The sequence below is a fragment of the Drosophila persimilis genome, unplaced genomic scaffold, assembly GCF_003286085.1.
Source record: "Drosophila persimilis strain 14011-0111.01,24,50 unplaced genomic scaffold, DperRS2 tig00000000-arrow-pilon, whole genome shotgun sequence".
In the NCBI taxonomy this organism is placed as follows: Eukaryota; Metazoa; Arthropoda; class Insecta; order Diptera; family Drosophilidae; genus Drosophila; species Drosophila persimilis.
Window position 1 is genome coordinate 4,216,775 of NW_020825288.1, and position 22,092 is coordinate 4,238,866.

A 22,092-nucleotide genomic window follows, 5' to 3' on the forward strand; every position below is an offset into this window, starting at 1 on the left:
TTTATGTGAAATAATAAATTTCATCTTGAAATTGATGGACTTTTGATGGCTGTAAGCTTATAAAGAAGCGAGCTTCAAGAGAGCTTGTACACAGATGAGAGCTTTGAAACCAGTTTAAGCTTTCGGATGAGGTAAGTAAGTAAGCCGAGGCACGACCGCCGATCGTGCAAACAGAATTGATCGTGAAGACTCGGCGAACGGTTCACTCAGCGGACGGATTGAATCGATATAGTATAAATATATGCACAAAGAGAGCGAGAGGAAGAAAGAGAGAGGCAGACAGAGACAGCAACAGTGCGAAGAAAGAAAGAGCAACAAGTTTGCAAGTGGAAATTTTAATAACGAAATGCAGTGAATACCCGTCCCGTCCCGTCCCACGAATGCCACAAAACAAAAAGCCTAGACTTAAAATCAAAACCGAAATAAAATCAAAAATCAAAATCGTAGTTTAATCAAAAACTAATCGGAATCTGTGGCTCATTATGAGCACAAAAGACAGAAACAGTGTGAAACCAACGAAAATCTACCAGAGCGAGAGCCGAAAGAGCCACAAAAACATCGTGAATCTAGTTTACAATTTTTGAAAAATCAAAAAAAAAAAAGAAAAAATAATAAAAAATAAACAGCAACAAGTGAAAGAGCCGAACAGAGACGGATAGAGCGGGAGGTGCCGCCTGCCCCGACAGCCAGAACGAGACGGCCGAACGACAGACCGAGACTTTCGCAGTTGAGGTTGATTTTTGCATGCGAAAAGATACACATACAGCGCCACAGCACCAGCTAGAGCTACAGAGATACATCTGGAAGACAGCAGCCACAGTCCGGAGCCCGAAGAATTGTTATTATCCAGACAGGCAGACACACGCACCGAAATGGAGTACGAGAAAATGATGTACCTGGCAAATAGCAGTGAGGTAAGTGAAATATACACCGAGAAGATACTGTATCTGCATCTGTGGCTGTTGTTGTGTCTGTGTCTGTGTCTGTGTGGCGGAGAGTGGCACTTTTATGGGGGCCAGAGCACTAGAGCAACTACAGGCGGCCCGATGATAGCTGACAGTTGATAACCTTTTGCCAGCCCTTATCAGCCAGCGAAATGTATCTGTATCTCATCCAGTCCCTGCTGTGTAGCAGCAGCACTCGTACTCTGTGGTATGCTCGAGTTTTATGCGCAGTTTTTGATGGGGCCGCAGCTGCGTGTACGACGGCGTGTGCTGCTGATAGGAAAGCAACGAGTACGAGAGATGCCTTGCCTTGTGGCAGCGTTTTAATTAGCAGCCCGAATCGTGTGGGCGGCAGGCAGATGTATCTCGCGAATGCGTGTCACTGGGTGAGAGTCGCCGTGTCCCTCTCTGGCTTAAGGCCAGCTTGCTGCAACACTTGGCAGTTACATTTTCCCATTTGTCTTATGGCATTTCGCTTTAATTACAATAACAGCAATAGCAAAAGCAGTGGCTGCGGCAGTGGCAGCAGCACAGGCATTGGCACTGGCATTGGTACGAGTGGCAACAGCAGCAGCAACTTTCAAAAGATGCTTTCATTTTGCCAGAAGTGATTCTAAATGATTGTCAACTATGGCATGACAACAAACGGTGGCAGCCAGCAACAACAGCACCAGCACCAGCACCAGCAGAAGCACAAATAGTAAGAGCTGCCATGTCGGCCTGGCATTTCACTCGGAAAGTGCATTCCAATCCAGCAGATACAGCAGCTAAAGCAGCAGTAGCAGCAGCATCGGCAGCAGATACTTTTTGTTGGACCTACTTAGGCTGAAGTCTTTGACGTTTTGTCGCTGCTGCTGCTGCTGATGCTTCTGCCAGCATTGCAATAAAAGAAAATACTGTAGAAATGCAGAAGAAAAAAAAAACTTGTATTTACCATTTTTGATTGATTTGATGGAAATGTGTCTCCGCGCTGCAATGTTGCACCGCGTTGTTGCAGCTTCTCGCGCTTTTCCAATCGCTGACACAGAAGTTGACGCTGAACAGCATTTAGAAATGCACTTCAAGACGCTCGCTCTCGCTCTCCACCTGCCCCTGGGCGCCCCCTCTCCCTGGACTCTCAACCAGTCTCATTATATTTATGGACATAATAAAATAAATACTACTGCCAGCAATTATAAATGCAGGCGCTTTCGCAGATCAGATGAGATGAGATGAGATGGAATGGATGGGGATGGGGATGGGGATGGGGATGGAATGGGAGGATGGGGCCTGACATAAATACTTCAAGTTGTTCGTTTGGCTTCGCTTTCCCCCTTTCCCCCTTTTCATGGATGTATCTTTCCCTACAGAACAGCAAACAGCCCTTTGGCCATATATCTAATATTGTTGAGTATCAATCAAATGGATTATACAATAATCATCGTTGGGTTTGGCATTTTTTGGGGTGTGGCTTCTTAAGACAAGACCCATTGTGGTTGCAACAGCACTGCTGTTGTGGTTGTTGTTGCTGTTGCTGTTGCGGTCTCCCCAGCACAGCAGTATATCTCTGGAGCCCAGGCTTTTATGCAAATTGAAAATGACTTGGCTTTGCAACGTCTTTTGTACAGAATAATTGTCGGTGCGTGCCAAGCATAATGAGGAGTTTCAAACAGCACTAGAAGCAGCACTAGTGGCACTGGCAGAAGGGCTTGGAGTTCAGTGCCTAGACATTGCGAGTATCGTAAGCGCATTCCTGTGAAGAGTGTGGGATGGGCTACTCCGGACTCCAGACTGCGGACTGCGGACTCCGGCGACTCCCCCAAAGTGCCATTCATGTGATGTCTTGTCTGGGCTGCTTAGGGTCTGAGGCATGAAGCTTGACAAGTGAAAATCCTGCAAAAGACACTCAGTCCGATATGCGATTGAGTGCTAATTAAGGGGTTTCCCTACGGCATCCCGGAACATTCTAGATCGCAACATGTAATGAAATATATGCATATTTAAGAGAGATATGTACATGCACTATCCTATCCACTGTATGTATAATGAGGTGGGAAAAAAGAATCTAGCATAATTGAAATGTTGCACCCATTCCCACTGCACCACTGTAGCACTGTAGCACTGCTGTGTCAAGATATTTATTAACCTTGCAGCAGCAATTTATTTAGCATGAAATGTCGACAATTAAATGCAATGCAAATAGCTGAAGCAAACCGAAGAACGGCAAGAACTGCAAACAGAATTGCGCCGTCACGACAGGCAGACCAGCAGAGAGACAGACAGACCGACCGACCGACAGACAGAGCTACTAAAAGCCAACACCAAACACAGATACAATAATACAAAGATACAAAGATACAGAGAATAATGAAACAGAGAAACAGAAGGCAGAGGCGAACGATGTAAAAATAAGCAGAAATAAGTCTTGTCTCTTTGACAGCTTAACCCACGCATCCAAAGTGCTCGTACTTCGTAGATTGTACGTGGATATTGTTCGGGGGATTTGCTGGCTGTATATCTCTATATGTATCTGTATCTCTATCTCTATCTCTGGCTGTATCTATCTGTGTCTGTGTCTCTGTCTTCGTCCGTGGCTGTATCTGTGTGCTTATGCTGTTGACAGCGCACTTCAACATTGCCATAACCCCATTCCCCTCACCACACCATGCCACGCCACGCCACACACTCCTCCTCAGTATATCCAATCCCTAAGCCAGCGAATAAAGCGAACATTCATTAAACAAACAATTTGCGCCTGCGCATCTACCACCACAGGGGGAAAGAGACAGAGCCAGATGGATTTAGACAGAGAGGGAGAGGTGGCCGGTGAAGGGGTTTGGTCTTCGCCGCTCGTGGCTTTTGCGAGCTCCATTGCCATAATGCGATTAGAACAGATTACCTGACAATTGTCGCCAGAGACCCGGCAGAACCCAGAGACCAGAGCCCAGAACCCAATACCCGACCTGAACACCTGAGGAGGTTGAGGCTGCGGCTGTCGCTGTCGCTGTGGCTGTGGCCGTATCCGAGCGACACAGAGAGACACATTTGCATAGTTCGTTTTATTTGGTTCAAAGATACATATAAATTAATTTAAATACCACTTGGCCATAATTCAACATCAACATCAGCATGTGAACATGGTCATGTCAGGCCCCAAGGCTGTCCAGAGCTGTAATTGCAACTGTTCTGGACAGTCGCATAACTATATAGTATATCTATATCTATATCTTACCCTTCACTTCCACCAAGGGGGGGCAGGCAACCTTTTGTCTCCGACTCCGACATTAACTCCGACTCTGTGTCCCGCTCCAAGGTTTCCTTTGTCTATGTGCCTGGGCCGCGCCCCGTGTAAGATCATGTTATATGGTATACCCCACCCGTACCGTACCCATACGGGTATCTATATAGATCGGGTCGTGAGGCTCGCCCGAGGCGTTGGCCATTTCGTTCGATTTATTATCTGCTGTCGGCGCACCACACACGACCATAAGCTGACTGCTATTCGTATCTGATCGCCGCTTTTAATAATGCTTTTTGTCGTTCTTAAAACGTAAACTTGATTTTATTATTAGGCAAAGAGACACACACAAATACACGCAATTTACACACCACATGAGGAGAATATGCCACATTCTTGGCAATGGCTTTGACTTGTTCTAATGAATTTCGTTTGACGTCGGCCCCAGCCACAAAAATCATACATAAAACTCGTTTTTCTCTTGCCTTTTGCCCGCCTGCTATTTCCAATTTATTACTTTTTCTCTCCCTCTCGCTCTCCCTGTCTCGCATTGCTAAATATTATTGTTGCTAATTTTTAGGTAAGGGTTTTTTCAATTTGGGGGAAATTCAATCCAATTCAAATCCTCACCACTAACTCTGAGAGTCGTGTTTTCGTCTTGGAATTCGGTTTGGACATCGCTTTGGCCTCAAATTTGATTCGTTTTCTTTTGTTTCATCTGCTGGAAACATGATTTTATCGCCTGCTGGAATTTTAATATTTATTTTGTTATATCTCGTCAGTTTTTTTTCTGCTGGAAGTGTGGTGTGTGGCATGAGTCAGGCTCTGATGTTTCTGTGGCATTTTTGGGATGCCCGAAATTGCCATAATTTAATTGGCATTCGATTCTTTTGGTGCCAGTGCGTGTCAGGGCCACACTCGTTTATGAATTTTGTGGTTAACATATGTATACTTTTTTCTCCATCAGATTTGATATTTAATCATTAGTCAGGGGTAGTCGGTAGTCCGGTAGCCGATTGCTTTCCGCGATAAGAGCGCTTTTCATCGAATCGAATGAGTGTTGGATCCTGTTGTTGGGGCCAAGTGGAAAGCCCAGAGGAACACGGAATGCACTCCCATTCGTATTCACATTCACATTCCCATTCATACCCACACTCTCTGTAGTCCGACACCCACGAGTGTACGAGTGTATCGCTGTTCTGTGACTTTTGTAAACGGTTTTATAAATAGAACCGCCGGCTATTGTGGTTTTTCTATAAATACTACTACGTACAACCCAACACCTGACAATCGTTTTGGCCATATCCTAATTGCTGGCCCCAGCCCCATTGTTCCCTTGTACCGGCATTGACACCACACCACAGCGAAGTGGCCAAGTGGCCAAGTGGCCAAGTGGCTGGAACTCCACCGTGATCGATGGCCAAACACGCGAAAACAAACGCTCGCCGGCTCAGAGAACCCACCAATTTGTGACGTTGATTGGGTCGACTCAATGGTGCGGGTGTTGGTGGCTGTGCGGCGGCTATTTATATGTCGATATATGATTCCTAAATGACCATTGCAACGCCCCGTACCCCCTGTCAGCCCATGACAAAGGCGTTTATTGACAGCCGACGCCCGATGTCCAATGTCCGACATGCCAATGAAATATTAGCGGCCGAAAGCGTTTGGCTAAGCGGGCCACAAAAACAGCCTTTTGTCCGCGTTTCGCCCCATTCCCTCTTTCGGGCAATTGGAAACTCCAATTCTCGTCAGAACTCTGTTTGTTGAGCTTGTTTTTCAGTATTTCTCTGTATAAAAAAAGATTTAATTAAAATTGACGAGTACACCACATGATTCAGATCGTTGAGATCTTTTGTTCAAAGTCAGCAGGAAATCCATATACATACGATACAATATTGTCTATAGGATCCATGTGGAATAACCCGAGTGATCTAATTCGTACAGCTGTGAGGAAGTGGGTCTCTCTGTATCGGTCTCTGTATCGGCCTCTGCCTTCGGTCTCGGTGTAGGTCTAGGGGTAAAATGTAAAGATATTGCAAATAAATCAAAAGTCCGGTCGAAATGCAAATTTCTGTTTCACTTTTATTGCCTCAGCGCCGAGCCGAGAGAATATTTATAGACATTATTTGGCATCACCTATTTGGAGAGCTCTCTTCGTTTCGTTCTGTCCTTCTCCTTAATGGCCAAACCCTGGCTCAAATTGAGTTGTAAGACCTTTTTTCCTGCAAAATTTATGGCTGCAACCCATGGGGTGGGCGACGAGAGGAGGGGAACTGTTAATAGTCATAAAATGTAATGTGAAAATAGTTTATTAAAAAATGCATAGAAAATGTTGTGCCTAGTCAGGCAGATGTAATAACTAGTTGACATTTTAGTGGCCAGAGTCGCCCTTAATGGTCCATAAATGGTAGATGGGCGAGAGAGCCCCTGGCTATGTCTCTGTATCTGGCCACTCAATTTATTATGCAGTTTTTGCCAGGCAATCACATATTTTATGGCTTTTCGACTGAGTCATCGGCTGCAGCCAGCAGCCAGCAGCCAGCTGCTTCTGCTGCCGCTGCTGAATCATGTACTATGTCCTCGGTTTTCCTCGGGGACTCTTTTGGACTTGAGAGTTGCGGTGAAGTACCCTAGGCTAAGTACAGGCCTGAGATACTTGCTCTAATAATATGGAGATTACGCAAGGGGTATAGACAGGCAGTCCGCACAGCGTAATCGAAATGTTTGCGCTGGCAATTAGCGGGCAGGCGAGAAAAGCGAACTCAAATCACTCATACGCCCCGGTGCCCAACAATTAAAACATAGAAATTGTAATAACATCGTGACTAGTTAGAATTATGGCGAACGTCGAACAGGCAATAATGGCAGCCATCCCTTCAGCACACCCCTCACCTGCCCCTGGTGCCCCTTCTGCCTGGTGCCCACCAACCGAAAGTACTTGTCGGAAAATCCAGTATGAGCTGTTTTATTAATAATAAGCGCACAGCGCATAGCCATAGCGTATACATGCCCCCTCTGCCACCACAGCCCGCAGCCCGCAGCCTTCCTCTGCCTACGAATGGCAACCTTCTTCTGCCTCTCCCCCCCCTTGCAGCATTGTGACACACCGAGCTCCCCAGAGATACGAGCAGATAGCTGCTGCATCGAGTTGCTTAATGAAAAACCAGTTTCTCCGAGGTAGAAATTGGTAGCGCATTCGGGCCATATATTAGCATTGCCTTCTTTTGTGACGCTGTGTGCAAATGAATATCAAACAAATAGTATGAAACAAAACCAGAAGAAAAGGCTAACATTGCGAAGGTGAAACTAGAGATACCCTAAGAGATCTCTCGTTCTTTAAAGCAGAACGGGATTCAAAATCATTTGTATCTTTTTTAAAGTATTGTGAAAGTATACAAGAACCAACCAATAAGGGATTTTACGGATATAGGAAGACTGAAGAGCGAAATGATTAGGACTAGGCTCTCGATGGACCATCCATAATAAATTTATTCTTTAGGAAAATGATAGGCTTTAAAAGCATCCCCTCAAAGGTAGGGTAAACCCTAGCAATAGTCTACAAATTATAATGAAAAAGTGAGAAAGAGAGAGGGGGAGAAGTAGAGCGAAAGAGAAGAAAAAAGAAAAAACAGACTACGAGAGGGAGGAAGGTAGTAAAACAGACAGAAATCTCTGTGAGAAGCAAGCGACAAGAGAACGCTTTGATTTCGATCTAGTCATTGTTTGGGCTGCTCATAAAAAAAGCACACAAACAAAACACCGAGCCCTGCCCCCACATCTCGCCCTGCTCTAGTCTTGGTGCTCCCCCTTTGGCCAGACCACGCCCCCCTCCACAGCTGGGGCTTTGGGTTTTTTTGCAGTTGGCTTTTGTGGCGTCACAGGCCAAGTCGCAGCTTGATAAATGAGAAAATCAATGCCACTCGAAGCTTAGTACGTCTCCTGCTGTTGTCTGGTCGGTTTCGCATTCACATCCCGCCATTGCCATTGCCGTTGCCGTTGCCTTTGCAGACCTTTGCCCGCCCTTTGGAAATCTTAAGGTTAAGCACCGACAATCAACAATTAACAATCGACAATCGACAACCGAATCAGAATAGCAGTCAGAATCCGAAAAATTTCCATACTTTTTTTGGCGCTCGCCAGGTATGTCGTCTGGTGATGCTAGTACGAATTAGAAAGGCGGCAGCCACAGCCACAGCTACAGCCACAGCCACACGCTCGTAAAACCAGTGGAGAAGTAACAGAAATTCATTAACTTTCATGGGCGTGATAATTAAGACAGGTGGCCGCAATTTGGCAGCTCCGATCGGTTGATAATTGCTGATGCTCGAAATTCGCCATCGAGGAAAGATGGCGCCGTTTAGCAGACAGAAGATGTCCCTAATCCATTTACTAATTCGTGATTCTTTTCTTTTTTTCGCCCTAACAGATGCCGCACAGTCCCCATCTGAAGCCACAACCGTTCCAGGCCCTCACGCCGCCGGACCAGTACTCCGCCTATGCGGATAACTTTGATCTGTCGCTGCTGCCACAGGACGCCGGCATACCCACCACGGTGTACCAGTACAACGCGCCACAGATTAAGATTGAATGCGCCTGGGACTGCCCCACGGATAACCAGCAGCAGCAGCAACCGGCACTGGCCTATGCCTCCTCCGGCCATCAGTTGATCCCTCCTCCTGCCTATCCACACAGCGTGTACCCCTCTCCCCAGTCGTCGCCCCTTCAGTCGGAGTTCGCCTCATTCGGCGGGGGCTACGGCAAGTTCCACGGCAGCTACGACTGTCTGAGCAGCCCCTCGCCCTCGTTGGATGCCTCGAGCATCAAGCAGGAGCTGCACATCCTGCCGCCCTCCCCGCCAGAGTCCAACTGTGAGACACCCTCGCCGCGCTCCTCCTGCAGCGAGAGCATTAAGGCGGAGCCGCTGGACTCGGACATTGAGAGCTTCATCGACCTGAACGCCCTGCTGCAGCAGCAGCAGGCGCAGCCGGACACCAAGCCCGACCATCAGCTGTTGCGCGAGTGCTTGGAGGACACGACGTTCCAGAAGAAGCACAACCTGCGGCCACTGGCCCTGGAATCCTTCATCGGCGGCTTGGCCGAGGTGCGCGGGGACTTTGAGCCTGTCATTTCGCTGGCGCTGGAGCATGCCAAGCGGGAAGCTGATGCCATCTGTATGGAGCTGCAAATATCGCAGGGTGAGTCTCCATGGCTTCTCTGCTTTGGTATGCAGATTTCCTCATGGTCCTTCATGACTATTTGCAGATCCAAATGCATGGACACCCTCGCAAGTACACGCATGGCTACGATCCACCCTGGCACAGTTCAAGCTGCCGCCGGCCGCCAATTTGGAGCTGAAGTTCTCCGAAGACGGCGCCGCATTGGCATTACTCAGCGAAGAGGAATTCGTGCGTCGACTGCCAGAGGTAAGTAGTGGTCGACCATCATTATGGTGCACCATGTACATCATTCGTAGTGGAAGTAGTAGTAGTCTGTAGAGGCTATGACTTAACTGGGCAAGGCGAGTGCCAAAATAACTATCTATTACAAAATTGATCAGCACAAAGCACTGGCCGATACCATGTAAAACAATCACACAATGCAAATGGCAATAGCAAAAGGCAAAAGGCCCAGAGCAGAAAGCAGAAAGCCCAATCAATGCGATTGAATCGAATTTCGCGTACGAATCGAAATGGAATGGAATGGAATGGACAAAACAACAACACAACCGAAAACAACGCAAACAAAACAAAATACAACGAAACGAAAACTAAAACGAAACAAGTTTCGTAACTGGTGTTGACGTCATGGCTCTTGGCCGGGCCAGGCCAGGCCAGGCCAGAGCGGGCCAGAAGAGCAGGCCAAGACAGCAGGCCACAGCACAGCAGAGCAGAGCAGAGCAGGCCACGGGAGCTTACATACTTGAATAAGCCAAAATCAGAAATCAGAAAGCAAAACGCAAAACTCAAAAACAACTCAAAACCCCGAAACCTGTTGCCGCCAACAATTAGGCAAAGGCTTGCGGCATCTACTCTACGAGTAAAAACTACTCCACATGCGCTCTCCAGAGCCTCAGTCCAGTCCGAAGACTTTTGCCAAAAATATATCAATGATTACATTCGTTTAGGCCCAGGCCGATGGTGCTGCTACTGCAGCAAAAACGAAACAAAAGACTTGGGCAACGAACGTGATCGGGAGAGCGCGAGCGAAATGAAATCGGAGTGGAGACAAGCCCAGCCAAGCCAAGCAGTCGACAAAATTAGTAACCGTGGTCATGGCTGTAAAGGTGAAAGAATGTGTGAAGGTTGTTTGGTGAAACTGCAGCACTTGGATGGATGATTACGAGCCAACCATCGCGTAGAGGCTCAGATGACTATGGCTATGGCTTTCTGTCTCTGTCTCTGTCGCTGGCTCTGGCTCTGGCTCTGGGGACTGGCAGCAGCAGCACTCCACTCCACTCGAACTGAGCCAACGACCAGCAACGACATTGCAAGGTGAAAGTAAGTCGTTGTCGCAGTCTCATGTGGTTTTTGTTGCTGCTGTTGCTAGTTGATGTTGCTGTTTGCTGTTTGCTGCTTGCTGCTGTAGATGTTGCTTGTCTGTTGTCTGCGGAGGCTGCCTCCGCAGACTGCAGAGACTGCAGATTTATTTATGCACTTGGATAGCATAAGAATTTCCAATTGATAGGCCGTCTAGATTGAGATCTAGCCGGGATTAAGGCTCTATGCTCTGTCTGTTTGTCTGTCTCTCTGTCTGTGTGCCCATTCAAAATGTATCACTTTCGGCTTTCTTTTCCTTCCAGAGCGGGAGCACACTACATGCCCAATTGGAGATATGGAAGATGGCCTATGCCGATCAGCCGAACAGCCAGATCCAGCACCAGCACCAGCAGCAGCAGCAGCCAGGCCTCGATCTGTGGCCGCCAGCTAGCTATCCGATGCTGAACCTGGACGACTACAATGAGGACAGCGAAGGTGCGTGGGGGATTGGGGATTCTTCGGCGGTTCTCTTGAGATTAATTTCTTTTCGTTTCGTTTCGTTTCTCCCCTTAACAGATGATGAGGATATGGAGGTGGAAGCCACAGTAACCCCCACACCCACGCCAACGCCCACTTCAACTTCCACTTCCACTCCCGCAGTGACAGCTGCCACACCGACTTCCACTCCTGTGAAGCGCACTAGTGGCGGACGCACTGGCGGCGGCTCCCACATCCATCTGTGGCAGTTCCTCAAGGAGCTGCTGGCATCGCCGCAGGTGAACGGCACAGCCATACGCTGGATCGACCGCACCAAGGGCATCTTCAAGATCGAGGACTCGGTGCGGGTGGCCAAGTTGTGGGGTCGCCGCAAGAACCGCCCGGCCATGAACTACGACAAGCTGTCCCGCTCCATCCGGCAGTACTACAAGAAGGGCATCATGAAGAAAACGGAGCGGTCGCAGCGTCTGGTCTACCAGTTCTGCCATCCCTACAACCAGTAGAGAGGAGGAGGACTAGGACTCTTATCCAGATCGCGTAGTTCTAAGGGTATTTATTTGCTAGCATAGCCACCTCTCCCACCAGTCCCACCTGTCCCAATCCAAGTCCCATTCCACACTCCGACTATGCCCGACTAGCCTTGTGGGTTTAGCGGGTCCTAGTTCTTGTACATACACAATCTTTATAGCGCACGAAGGTAAGTTCGTGCATCGATTAAGTTTGGCTCTAGCTCGTAGGCTAAAACCATTGCCCCCATGGCGAAGGTAAGTTCGTCGAAGGGCACAGGTTTTAAGCGCAATCCATCATAATGTAAATCTAATCTTGCACTGCGGCTGGGCGTGGCTGTTGGCCCATCGCTGCAGGCATATGTTTGACTTACTGCCGACATCTTTATTCAAATGCTGCCTGCCCATGCAGTGGTTAATCCTGCACCCACATGTGTGTGTGTGTGTGTTGCTGCTGCCAGGAGGAGTGGCGTCAAAAGTGAGGGACCACCATTAGTAGCCTGAGGCGAAACTTGGTTAAAGGTCGAGTCACTAGACGCTCCCTCTCAGAGGCACTGCAACAACACCAGACACTGGTGCAGCCACTGTTGGCGGCATGAAGGTGTTGCGGTAATTTTAGGAACCATATATCTATGATATATCAAAAGTAAGTTCTATGAACAACTTAATAACCGAACAAAATGTTAATACTAGACTCTAAGGCAAACGATTAGTCGTATAGGACTCCTTGAAAGTTTTTTCTCTTCAAAACAGAACCCGGGAAAAGTTAAAAAACTTTCGACCCTCCCCCTAGGCTTAGGCGTTATGCGTTATGCTCTCTGAACAAATATCGAATATCGAATATCAATTATTTATTCTGTACTCTGGTGGTGGATCAATTTAGACAGTAATTTTGTTAATTTTATTACAATTATATTTTCTGCAGTTTGCATATGAGTTTTCAGTTTCCATAGTTTCCAGTTTCGTGTCTGTGTCGGGTATTCAGTTTAAGTTAATTTTAGTATTTATTTGTGGCCAAAAAGTCAATTATTTGGCTTTTATTTGCATTCGCCATCGAAAACGAAAGGTGAGCAGTGTTAACGTTAATGCTGGCGGTTTTTAATTGAATTATGCAATGGGCAATCGACTCGGCTCGGATTTGGCTTATTTGCTAACCAAACAGCAACATATTTATCTGCATATTACACATATAATTAGGATACTGTACGAGTACTCTCTGCGCGGCAGCTACATAGATTTATGCACTTTACACTTTTTGCGACACACCACTTATTTATTTATTTATTTATTCAACTAACATATTGTCATGCCGATACACTATCCGATAATAAAAAGTCACACAAAAAGAACAATTGTTTAAATATTTACTTTAAAGCTTTAAATGAGAGACGCCACTGGCATTCCCCTTTGGGAAAATGAAACTAAAAGCGATGGAAATTGTGAAGTGCGACTGCTGCTGCACGACAGCCGTTCCACCGGCAAATATATTTTGATAGCAATGACTTGAGTACACCATCAAGTGTCCCATTCGCCACCAGCAGAAGCGGATCCCAGTGCAGCGGTGCATCTAAAGACCAAAGACTCAAAAATCTAAGGCACTGGACAGCCAGAAACCCATTCAATTTTTCGTCCGATGGACAAAAAAAATAGTTTTCTATTCTCTAAAAACCATCGGTGGAAAATGTATGGTATAACTGCAGGGCTGATGCGGTGGACTAGCACTTATCCCCCCGGCTGGTTGCTGATGCGACTCCCGCTGGTGCGGCATTCATCCCCATGGATGGCTCCTGTTGAGGGGCACTCACGTGCAGCGAGCAAAACATTTTAGATTGCCCTGTCAGTCAGTCATTCAGTCAGTGGGCCAGTGGGCGGGCGGTGGGTGTACGTACTGTGTGGGCCTCCTGGTGGCACTCGTGTGTGACCGTGTCTAGTTCCAATTTTCAATCAGCGAAAACTATTTCGAGCCACTGCCACCGAGCCATTGGACAGTCAACGACGTAATCGAGGAGCCATCGATTGGAGCTGCAACATATCCATTCAAATTCTGAATCCGCATACAGAGAGATGGGTGTAAAGTCCAGGGCAGGGGCAGGGGCAGGGGCACGGGCAGTGGCACGGGCAGGATTATCATTGCCTTATACTTAATAAGCAGGAGGAGATGCTGCCTTGGCTGAGATTAATTTAATGCGCCCGAATAAGTTTATCGTCTTTGTTGTCCCAGCTCCACTTCCACTGGCATCTCCAGCCTCAGCCCCGTCTTCATTTAAATACTAAATCGCATTAAATGCCATCAAGTGGAAAATTCCCAAAAGCAATAAATTCATTCCTTGCAGGGCTCGAGTTCCTTCTCGGCACCGCCTATGCCTGCTCTCACTTTTTCAGTGAAAGCTTCACGTTCGACAATATTTGCGTTATGGCGCTAGGGCGCTCCGCTCCACCAAAAGAGGACCATGTCCTAGCCGGGAATCGGGAATTGGGAGCCACTACGGTGAGCTGTTTATCCTTCGCCGGCAGCCTTGGCTTTCTCTTTGTCTTTGGCCTTTGTCAGGGATTGGAACTGGTATTGGAACTGGGCTAGGGAGCGGTATGGGCTCTGGTGTCTGGGTATTTTTGCCCTCATCATATTTCTTCGTTTCGTTTCGTTTCGTTTGGTTTCTTTTCTTCTTTTCGTCTCAGGGCGGCTGTGTGCCTGTGCGTGCCGCTGGGAAACTACAAAGACAAATATTTAATTGAATTAGTGCAGCAAGCGTTAAGCATTGTCAGACAATGTGCAAGGCCACGCCCAACGACCAGGGTTCCCTGAAATTGCTCCTGGCTTGCCTCAAATTTGAATTTTGTATTTCGTATTTGATTCATCAACAGGTTCGTTACCGCCCGAAGGCTTAAGATATTCAGCAATTTGTGGATATATGTATCTCCGCCCAATTTCCATCCCCCTTTTGTCTGCATAAACGTTCAACTGTATAGCTGCTCACCTGACAAACCATTCTTATGTTAATTTGTCAATTCCAAAAGGTTGTTACCTCAGCGGCAGCAGCCCTACCATTTTCTACATATTTTGATAATTACGCTTCGGCTGTCAATTGACCCGCCCAGACCCCCGAGGCAGCCCGCCAGCCAACCAGCCAGCCAGCAGCTAGTTAGCCCTTTTTATAAGCCTTAGCCCTTTTGAGCCTGCCCATTAGACGTTTAAAAATAACCACCCCTTACCTGCGACCAATTCCTGCCCCTCACCACATCCATCAGTCACCCCATCATCCCTCTGGGCCATAAACAGAGACATTTTGCGCGCTTTGTTGAGCTTTCCACCTCCGCTGACGGCACCTTTAATTAGCATAATTGGTGACATTGAAGCGCGGACATAGGACCAGCACCAGCACCAGGACCTGGAGGAGGATCTGGAGGAGGACCAGAACCAGAACCCATCAAAGCATGATGAATGTGCTCAAAAGGCAAGCCGCAGCGGAACCAAAAATATTCGCTGCTAATTAAATGTCGGGCCTAATCAATTAAGATTGCCCTTCCGCGCCCTAACCCCATGCCATTTTGGGCATGCGGTTGAATTGAGTGGCCGTGCCGTGCCCCCCCAGATAAAAAGTTTCGGTTTAAATTTTACATTAGACTAATTCAAGACATAAATTGTCGGGCGTCTGGGCTGCATACCAAAGCTCTTCCAAAGAAACTCAAAAGGCACAAGCCGCTCATCCTCCTCATCCTTAGACCCATCCTTAGACCCATCCTTAGACCCTGAGCCCACAGGTAAAATTGAAAATTCAATTTAAATTGATGTCGACTGGCCAAGAATACCAGACTAGACCAGACCCAAGTCTCAGCAGAACCAGGACCAGGGCAAGCGGAGGACTGTGTGGCATGGCATTTAAGTTAAGTACCTTGGCCACACTCTCCCACAACCCACATGGACGGACGGACGGACGGTCGGATGAATGGACGGATGGACAGATAGAGAGAGGGCCTTTGTGGGAACGTAAAATAGCTAACAAGTGGCCGGGCATTTGGGTCCTACGACGACCACACGGCCATGACTGCCCATGACTGCGAAATCAGCGCGGGCAGCCGCCAAAACAGCAACATTTTTAAAAATTCATAAAAAAAGGTAGCAGCCAGGCAGACAGAGGCAGAGAGGGCGAAAGAGGGGAGGGGGAGACGGGATGTGGCAAGACCAGTGGGAGTAGACACCTTTCGGTTGTTTTGTGCTTGTGGTTGTGTTTCCGGCCACCTTCAATTTTTCAAGTGTGTTTCAATTTTTGCACTTGCCACTTTTGCTCAAGACCCTGCCCACCGCACCCCAGCACCCTCTAACCGCCACTGCCCCCACCAGCACCACACGGAGCACCGCTCTCACCTTCTTGGCAACCGCCTGTCGGTGGTAATGAAATTACAATTTTTATAGGCCAAGTCATGAAAAATAAATGAGACTTAAGCACATTGCCCGGCACTGACTAAACTGTTTGGCGCTTCTGTGGCACGAGCACGAGGAGGAGGATGCCAAAGGGAAAAGCAGGGGGGAAAAACTCCATTGGAAATGGCCAAAACATATTCGTAGGCCATTCAACAAGTCCGAGTCTTGCCGTTTCGAGGCCTACGCATGGGCATAAATATCCGCCCGGAATGGGGCAGAGGCAATCCTGGTTCTGATCAAACGAAAACTAGAATTCAAACCTTTTTTTGGAGATACCCTTTAGAGGTGGTATCATAGGGCATACAAGGCTCTACCACATCGTGCTTTTACATCGGTTTCGGAGGTATAACTATAGTTCATACCATCTTGGGCCCTTGGACCAAATTTCAATTAACTTAAAAAAGTTTCAAACTCAGTTTCAGCTTATTTCGGAGCAGCGTTTGAGGCAAGCAAAGGCAGATCTCGGGATGGGAGACGGAGTCGAGTCCCTTTTAACAGTTTTCCCTTTTTCCACACGAAATGAAATTTATGCTGCCAGCATATCGTTGCCTACTTCGGGGCGCATTTCTGTGGCACCGCCCGAGTCTCTGTGTGTGCGTTTGTATGTTTGCGGCTGAGTGGCAACATTTAGTTTAGTTAAGTGCATTTGATTTGGCAGGCAAATCCCCACGGGGCGAGTTAGCAGCATGGAATTGCAATTTATTGAATTATCCCAACCGAATGGTACATATGTACCAGGGACAATAATCGCATTATGCGGCTCGGCTCTGGGCGGCGACAGCGGCAGCGGCAAGTCCATTACACACACTCGGCAGAGCAGTTCAATGGGTCATCGACCTCGGATGCCAATTGAATTTTCGGTGCAGAGAAATTCCTTTCACGGTCCCGGTCACGTCGCCATTGTTCGGGCGTTTTTAATTAGTTGTGTCGCCTGGCATACGGCCTGGCCGCCAACTCGTCCTGGCTTCGCATTTAATTTAATCACGCACTGTATGCGTCAAATATTTGAGTTGGCAAAGCATTGGAAATTGCGTATGCGCCATGTGGGGCAACGGCAAACGCCCACAATCCACAGCCCTCCATTCCTGGCGCTGAGAGATTGTCTGACGAGCTCCGGCTCTTCGGGGATCGAGCGGGCTGGCTGAGCAAATGTGTTGACGCATTTTACAATACACAATGGGACCGACACATACCTACAGCTGTGCTCCTGTGTAATTATGAATTCCATAATCATTTCGTTAATATTCGCAGCACGCGACTCTGCCGGTCGCTTAGGATAAAATGCAGTGGAAGCAGACGCTCAAAGGCCTCCAAAGGAGGCCCAATCCCCCGGCCTCCGGTTGCTCGACTGCTGGCTTATCCAGCGGGGAATTAAAAATAATTTGGGTCGTTTTGGTGTTATGTTCAGCTCTGGCGGAAGGAAGCAGACTCCTCTGCCATTTGTTGTTTGCCTTTTGCTGGCAGGTGTTTGCCATGGGCCCTGGTTCTGGTCCTGGTCCTGGTCCTGGTCCTGTTCCTGCTTCGTGCGTGTGTTGATTATGGCTTAATTTTTAGTAATTATATTAACATGATTAAATTTTGTTTTGATTTTCCAGGGCACACACAGGGAGCACAGGGTGAGGCAATGGGCAATTAGACTGACAAGCTGTGTGCCGGAAATTCGGCCCGATTGTGGCCAAAATATATATACCCATATTGGAAATTCATTCGGTTCCTAATTAGCCCGAGTAATCCAATATTGAATTTGAGCACATTCTTGTATTTCGCATATCGTATGCCCTATAAAATGGGTGTAATGATTTTGATGGTAGGTTTGAAACGATGCCAACAATCCTTTACAGGTTCGTGCCAGTGAAAAACTCCTTCAGAACACAAGAAAATTGTCTTTGTTTCAACAAAGTATCGTATCAAAATTAATAAACGGAGGTTACATTACCGTAAGGGTATCAACAAGTATCTTTTATGTTCAGAGCAGTGTAGCGGGATATTTGGATCCCGCCAGGCATGCCTAATCCAATATTATATAACCCATAAAATAATAGGAGTATAAAAATTAAGTTTCCTGTCCGCTCATCGGTGTCTGTTCCTGTATTTGTATTTGTATGTACGAGCTTGTGCCCGCTTTGTTATTAATTAAAAACGCACATGTGCAGCTCATTAAACGAGAACACATTTTGCAAATTCATTTTTATTGAATCTCGTCGCATAACCCCTTATTATGGCAAGTAGCTAGCGTTTTGTTCACGACCATTAAGGAACAGCCAGCAGGGGACACACACACAATCTGGGGGGGCAAAGAGGGGGCAAAGGGGGGGCGTGTTGCACCGCTAGTTGAATTAAAAATAAATCTGAAATTATGCAATTAAATTTGCACGTCCTGAAGCCAAATCGCTGAGCACAGAAACGCGACACAAACGCAACAGAAACGCGACACAAAAGCAACACGAGCAGGGGGAATACGTATACATATACATATACAGGGGGGGACATTCGTGCAATTGGAAAATGGTGTAAGGGGGTAAAAATGCGAACCGTGGAAAACGCTGGGCGGGCAAACAGCGGAAAGTGTATTAATTTCTTTAAAACGCAACATTGCGTGTCATCGTCAATCCATTCAAAGGGACAGGTAAATGGCGGAGCACGGGGAGGTCCACTTCCACTTCCACGTTCACGGACTCTGAGCCGGAGCTGGAAGAGGAGGTCTCTTCGGAGTCACATGAAAAACAGGTGCAAAAGCGCCAATGCAACATCATCGCCCACGCCACCTAGTTAGCGGCTGACACGCGGCGGCATGCAGAGGAGAGGTGGCACAGGTGGCAGGATCAGGACGTTGGGTGATGGTCGATGGGAGGCCCAGTTGCCATGGCAGAGCGCCACGCGGGACACACAGCTTTGTGGAGAGCTAAAGGGGAAATTTGCAATATTTTCGATGCACAAAAAAAAGAAGAAAAGAAAAGAATGAAGGGAAAATGCGAACAGGGAAAATGCGCTGTCGAGTATCATAAGTTGGCTGAACTTTTGAGCAAGTCGATGACTTGTGTGCACTGTAATTGCGAGAACTGGTCGTCGAAGGACTTTTTTCCCCGGCAAACATCTTCATGTCGTTGCCGTTGTCGTATTCGTTGTCATATTGGGGCATTGCTTTGTGCTGCTGCGCTTTTGTGTTGCTGCTGCTGCTGCAGTTCGTTATAACATACGCAGCTCATAAATAACGCGAGGCAGTGGCAGGGACAGGGACAGGGGCTGCGGCAGTGGCAATGGTACGAGGCACAGAGCTAGTATTCCTCTGGACCCCAAAGGCAAGCCAAGCCACGTACTTGCACTTTTGTCACTTTTCTACTTACTTGCTTGGGATTGTGTGCTGGTGTGAGTGTATACGTGTATGTGGTGTGTGTGTGTATCTGTGTCTATGTGGCACTTCAACTCTAATATAAAGTTTGCACTCGAAATGTGCTGCCAGCACTTTTTGGTATTACGCAAAGTTTTCCCAACCTCCCGCGGGGCAGCTGCGTGAGAGCTTGCCTCAACGTGTGAGGGGCGACGAGGTGGTGTGGCAGTGGCATGCAGCATGCAGCAAGCATGATTTCTAAGAGGGAAAAGAGAGAGCGAAAAAAAATTAAATTGCTCGCAATTTGCACAGTTCAATGCGCTTTAGCTAAGAGAATTCTCGCACAGATTTTCATAACTTGGCGAATGGTGCAGTCAATGTCTTTGAGCGGTGCGGTGCTGTGCTGCTGCCTGCTGGCTGCAGTGGAAAGTTCTGTGTGGCACATAGCGGCTGTCAGTGTGGGTGACACACCTGTCTTTCTGGCTGCATGTGTGTGTCTGCGTGTGTGTGTGTGTGAGAGAGAGAGGGAGTTGTAAACTAACGCAATGACAAACGCAATCACAATAAGAAATTTCACAGTTAGTTAAGTTTGTCTTGTTGGGGTTTTTGTTTCGTTTCGTTTCTGTATTTCCTAGCACTCCTCTGGTCCCTCTTCTGTATGTGTGTGGGCGTGGCGTAGCGCCTTTGTTCCTTCCACAAATATGCATAAATAAATGGAAAATTGTCCCTCTCTCTCTCTGTGTGTGTCTCTTTACAATTACACAGGCATTCCCTAGCTTCTTTCTCCTTCAAATGCTCTGAGAAATTATCATTAAGACGGAGTATCCTTGGGGGCGTGCAGGACCTTCTATCTCTCATCCGCAAAACAAAAAGGCAATAAATTTCGTGTGATGCGAAAGTTAATAAAAAAAGTTCAATAAAATCGAAAAGGGTGCTGATTTCGATTGGGAATTGGGGCGGCGTCTGGCTGGACCCGGCACCAGGCACCAGCCACCAGCCACCCAGCCACCAGCCACCAGCCACCAGCCACCGGTATACCCTCATCATAGTTCATTAAATGCGTAAAGGAATAAAATGAGAAAAAATTCGTCCAGAAATATTCCATAAAAATCCATGCCTATGCCCGGACCAGGAGGGCGTGCCAGGAGGCAGGATGGGGGACCCGCACACATAAAAGCATTTATTTAGTCTTATTTCGGGGCCCCTGAATGGACGGATGGGATGCCAGAGCATGTCATGGAATGGATGGATGGATGTATTGCATTAAAGCGAAAAGCGGCCCAGCAAGCATAAATAAATTTTACTTTATGCGTCAATAATGATGAAGTTATTACGACTCTATTAGAAGGCAACCAAAAACTTCCTCGAAAAGACTGTCCCACCCCGTCTCATTTTCTCTCGTTCTCCATAAAATGGCGGGGCATTAAAAAAGTTTACAAAAAGGGGGGAGAAAGAGAACAGCGAGAACAGATATACGTAGCTATATATATGTATGTACTCGTACACCTCCAGGTATATAGAGATATACATACTTGTGTATTAACCGCAACCTCAGCTCCCGTTTCGGCACCCTCTGTCCGACCCACTTAAGCGACTCCCGAAACTTTTTTATTAAACCGTGCAGTCCGGCTAATAGAAGAGAGACAGCGCCCGGAGGGTGTACGGGTGTACGGGTGTACGGGTGTACACGAGCAGATCGGGGGTCAGTTTCCAGAATGGTCGCTTGGCTGCGCTTAATAAAATTTATGATTCCGACGCACGGCTTTGACAGTTCAAATTAAAATGGGTGTGGCCCCTGGATGAAAATGGCTGAAAATGGTGGAGGAGAGTGCCCTCAGGGCCACTGCCAGGTGGGACATTGATCGCGGGCGAGCATTTCGCGAAAAGTTGATGGCCAAGAAAAGTGGAAAGTCAAAAGTTAAACACAAAGTTGAGCGCACAAATTGATAATGTTGGGGCGCCGCCGCCGCCTTGGACAGAAGAGGAGTCATAATGCAAAAACCGACATGGCAGCAGAGCACAATATGAAGGATTATGGCATGCAGCGCAAACAGCGCGGAACGGACCCCCAGACGGAGCGGAAGTACAGTGAAGTAGGGGAGCCAGAAGGAGACCGGGGAAGAGCAAAGGGCGACGGAAGAGAAGACGGAGGAGACTTGAAGCGGATATGCCGCTGCCATCAAATCATTTTGCAAGCGGAAAATGGCGCTTGACAATGTACTCAGCATTGGAGAACCTCAAACCCCCCCCCTCCCCATCAGCCGGCGACGAGTCATTGTTGCTTGCTTTTCGAGGGAACCCACTCTTCCTGTGGCCTGCCCATCCTGACATCGGCAGCATTGTGGCGCTGTATAAAAAATTGCAAACATTTTTAAAGCATACCAGCAAAAACACTAAAAATAATGGATTGAAGCTCAAGATACCCTATAAAGATAATGGAAATTAGCCAGAAATACTCGCAAAAAAGTTTTCGGATTAAATTTGAGGGTATTCTGGATTTTGTCTCCTGTTTTTGTTTGTTAGAGAAATATCTTGTATTTTAAACTATATTACCATCAATCTCTCTAATGTCTCTGAACATGCAACATACCCACAGAATATACTCAAAACGTTGAAATAATGCACATCAAATCCGAGCAGCAGTGGAGTACTGCGGAGTCTGTTTTCCCGGGTCGTGATGGGCCGGGTCAGCAAATGAAA

General features: G+C 47.4%; 1 protein-coding gene across 3 annotated transcripts; it reads left to right on the plus strand.

Annotated features, from left to right (window-relative positions):
- Nucleotides 1-201: 201 nt before the first annotated feature.
- Nucleotides 202-12,983, plus strand: LOC6594936 (DNA-binding protein D-ETS-4). 3 transcript variants are annotated; one of them, XM_002019997.2, is made up of 5 exons: nt 202-914; nt 8,591-9,359; nt 9,427-9,587; nt 10,964-11,135; nt 11,217-12,983. In XM_002019997.2, the coding sequence occupies exons 1-5, from the start codon at nt 873-875 to the stop codon at nt 11,639-11,641; spliced, it is 1,569 nt and encodes a 522-aa protein (XP_002020033.1). In that variant the 5' UTR covers nt 202-872; the 3' UTR covers nt 11,642-12,983. The 3 variants fall into 3 exon arrangements, with proteins under 3 accessions (XP_002020033.1, XP_026850735.1, XP_026850734.1); XM_026994934.1 differs by lacking the exon at nt 202-914 and adding an exon at nt 8,114-8,304; XM_026994933.1 differs by lacking the exon at nt 202-914 and adding an exon at nt 8,116-8,201.
- Nucleotides 12,984-22,092: the final 9,109 nt, after the last annotated feature.

What these genes read in the sequence shown, in the direction of transcription:
- LOC6594936 (XM_002019997.2), top strand. Translation starts at nt 873, where the DNA reads ATGGAGTACGAGAAAATGATGTACCTGGCAAATAGCAGTGAG. An exon ending in ACCTGGCAAATAGCAGTGAG is followed by an intron (nt 915 to 8,590) that starts GTAAGTGAAATA and finishes TCGCCCTAACAG; the next exon opens with ATGCCGCACAGTCCCCATCT. An exon ending in GGAGCTGCAAATATCGCAGG is followed by an intron (nt 9,360 to 9,426) that starts GTGAGTCTCCAT and finishes GACTATTTGCAG; the next exon opens with ATCCAAATGCATGGACACCC.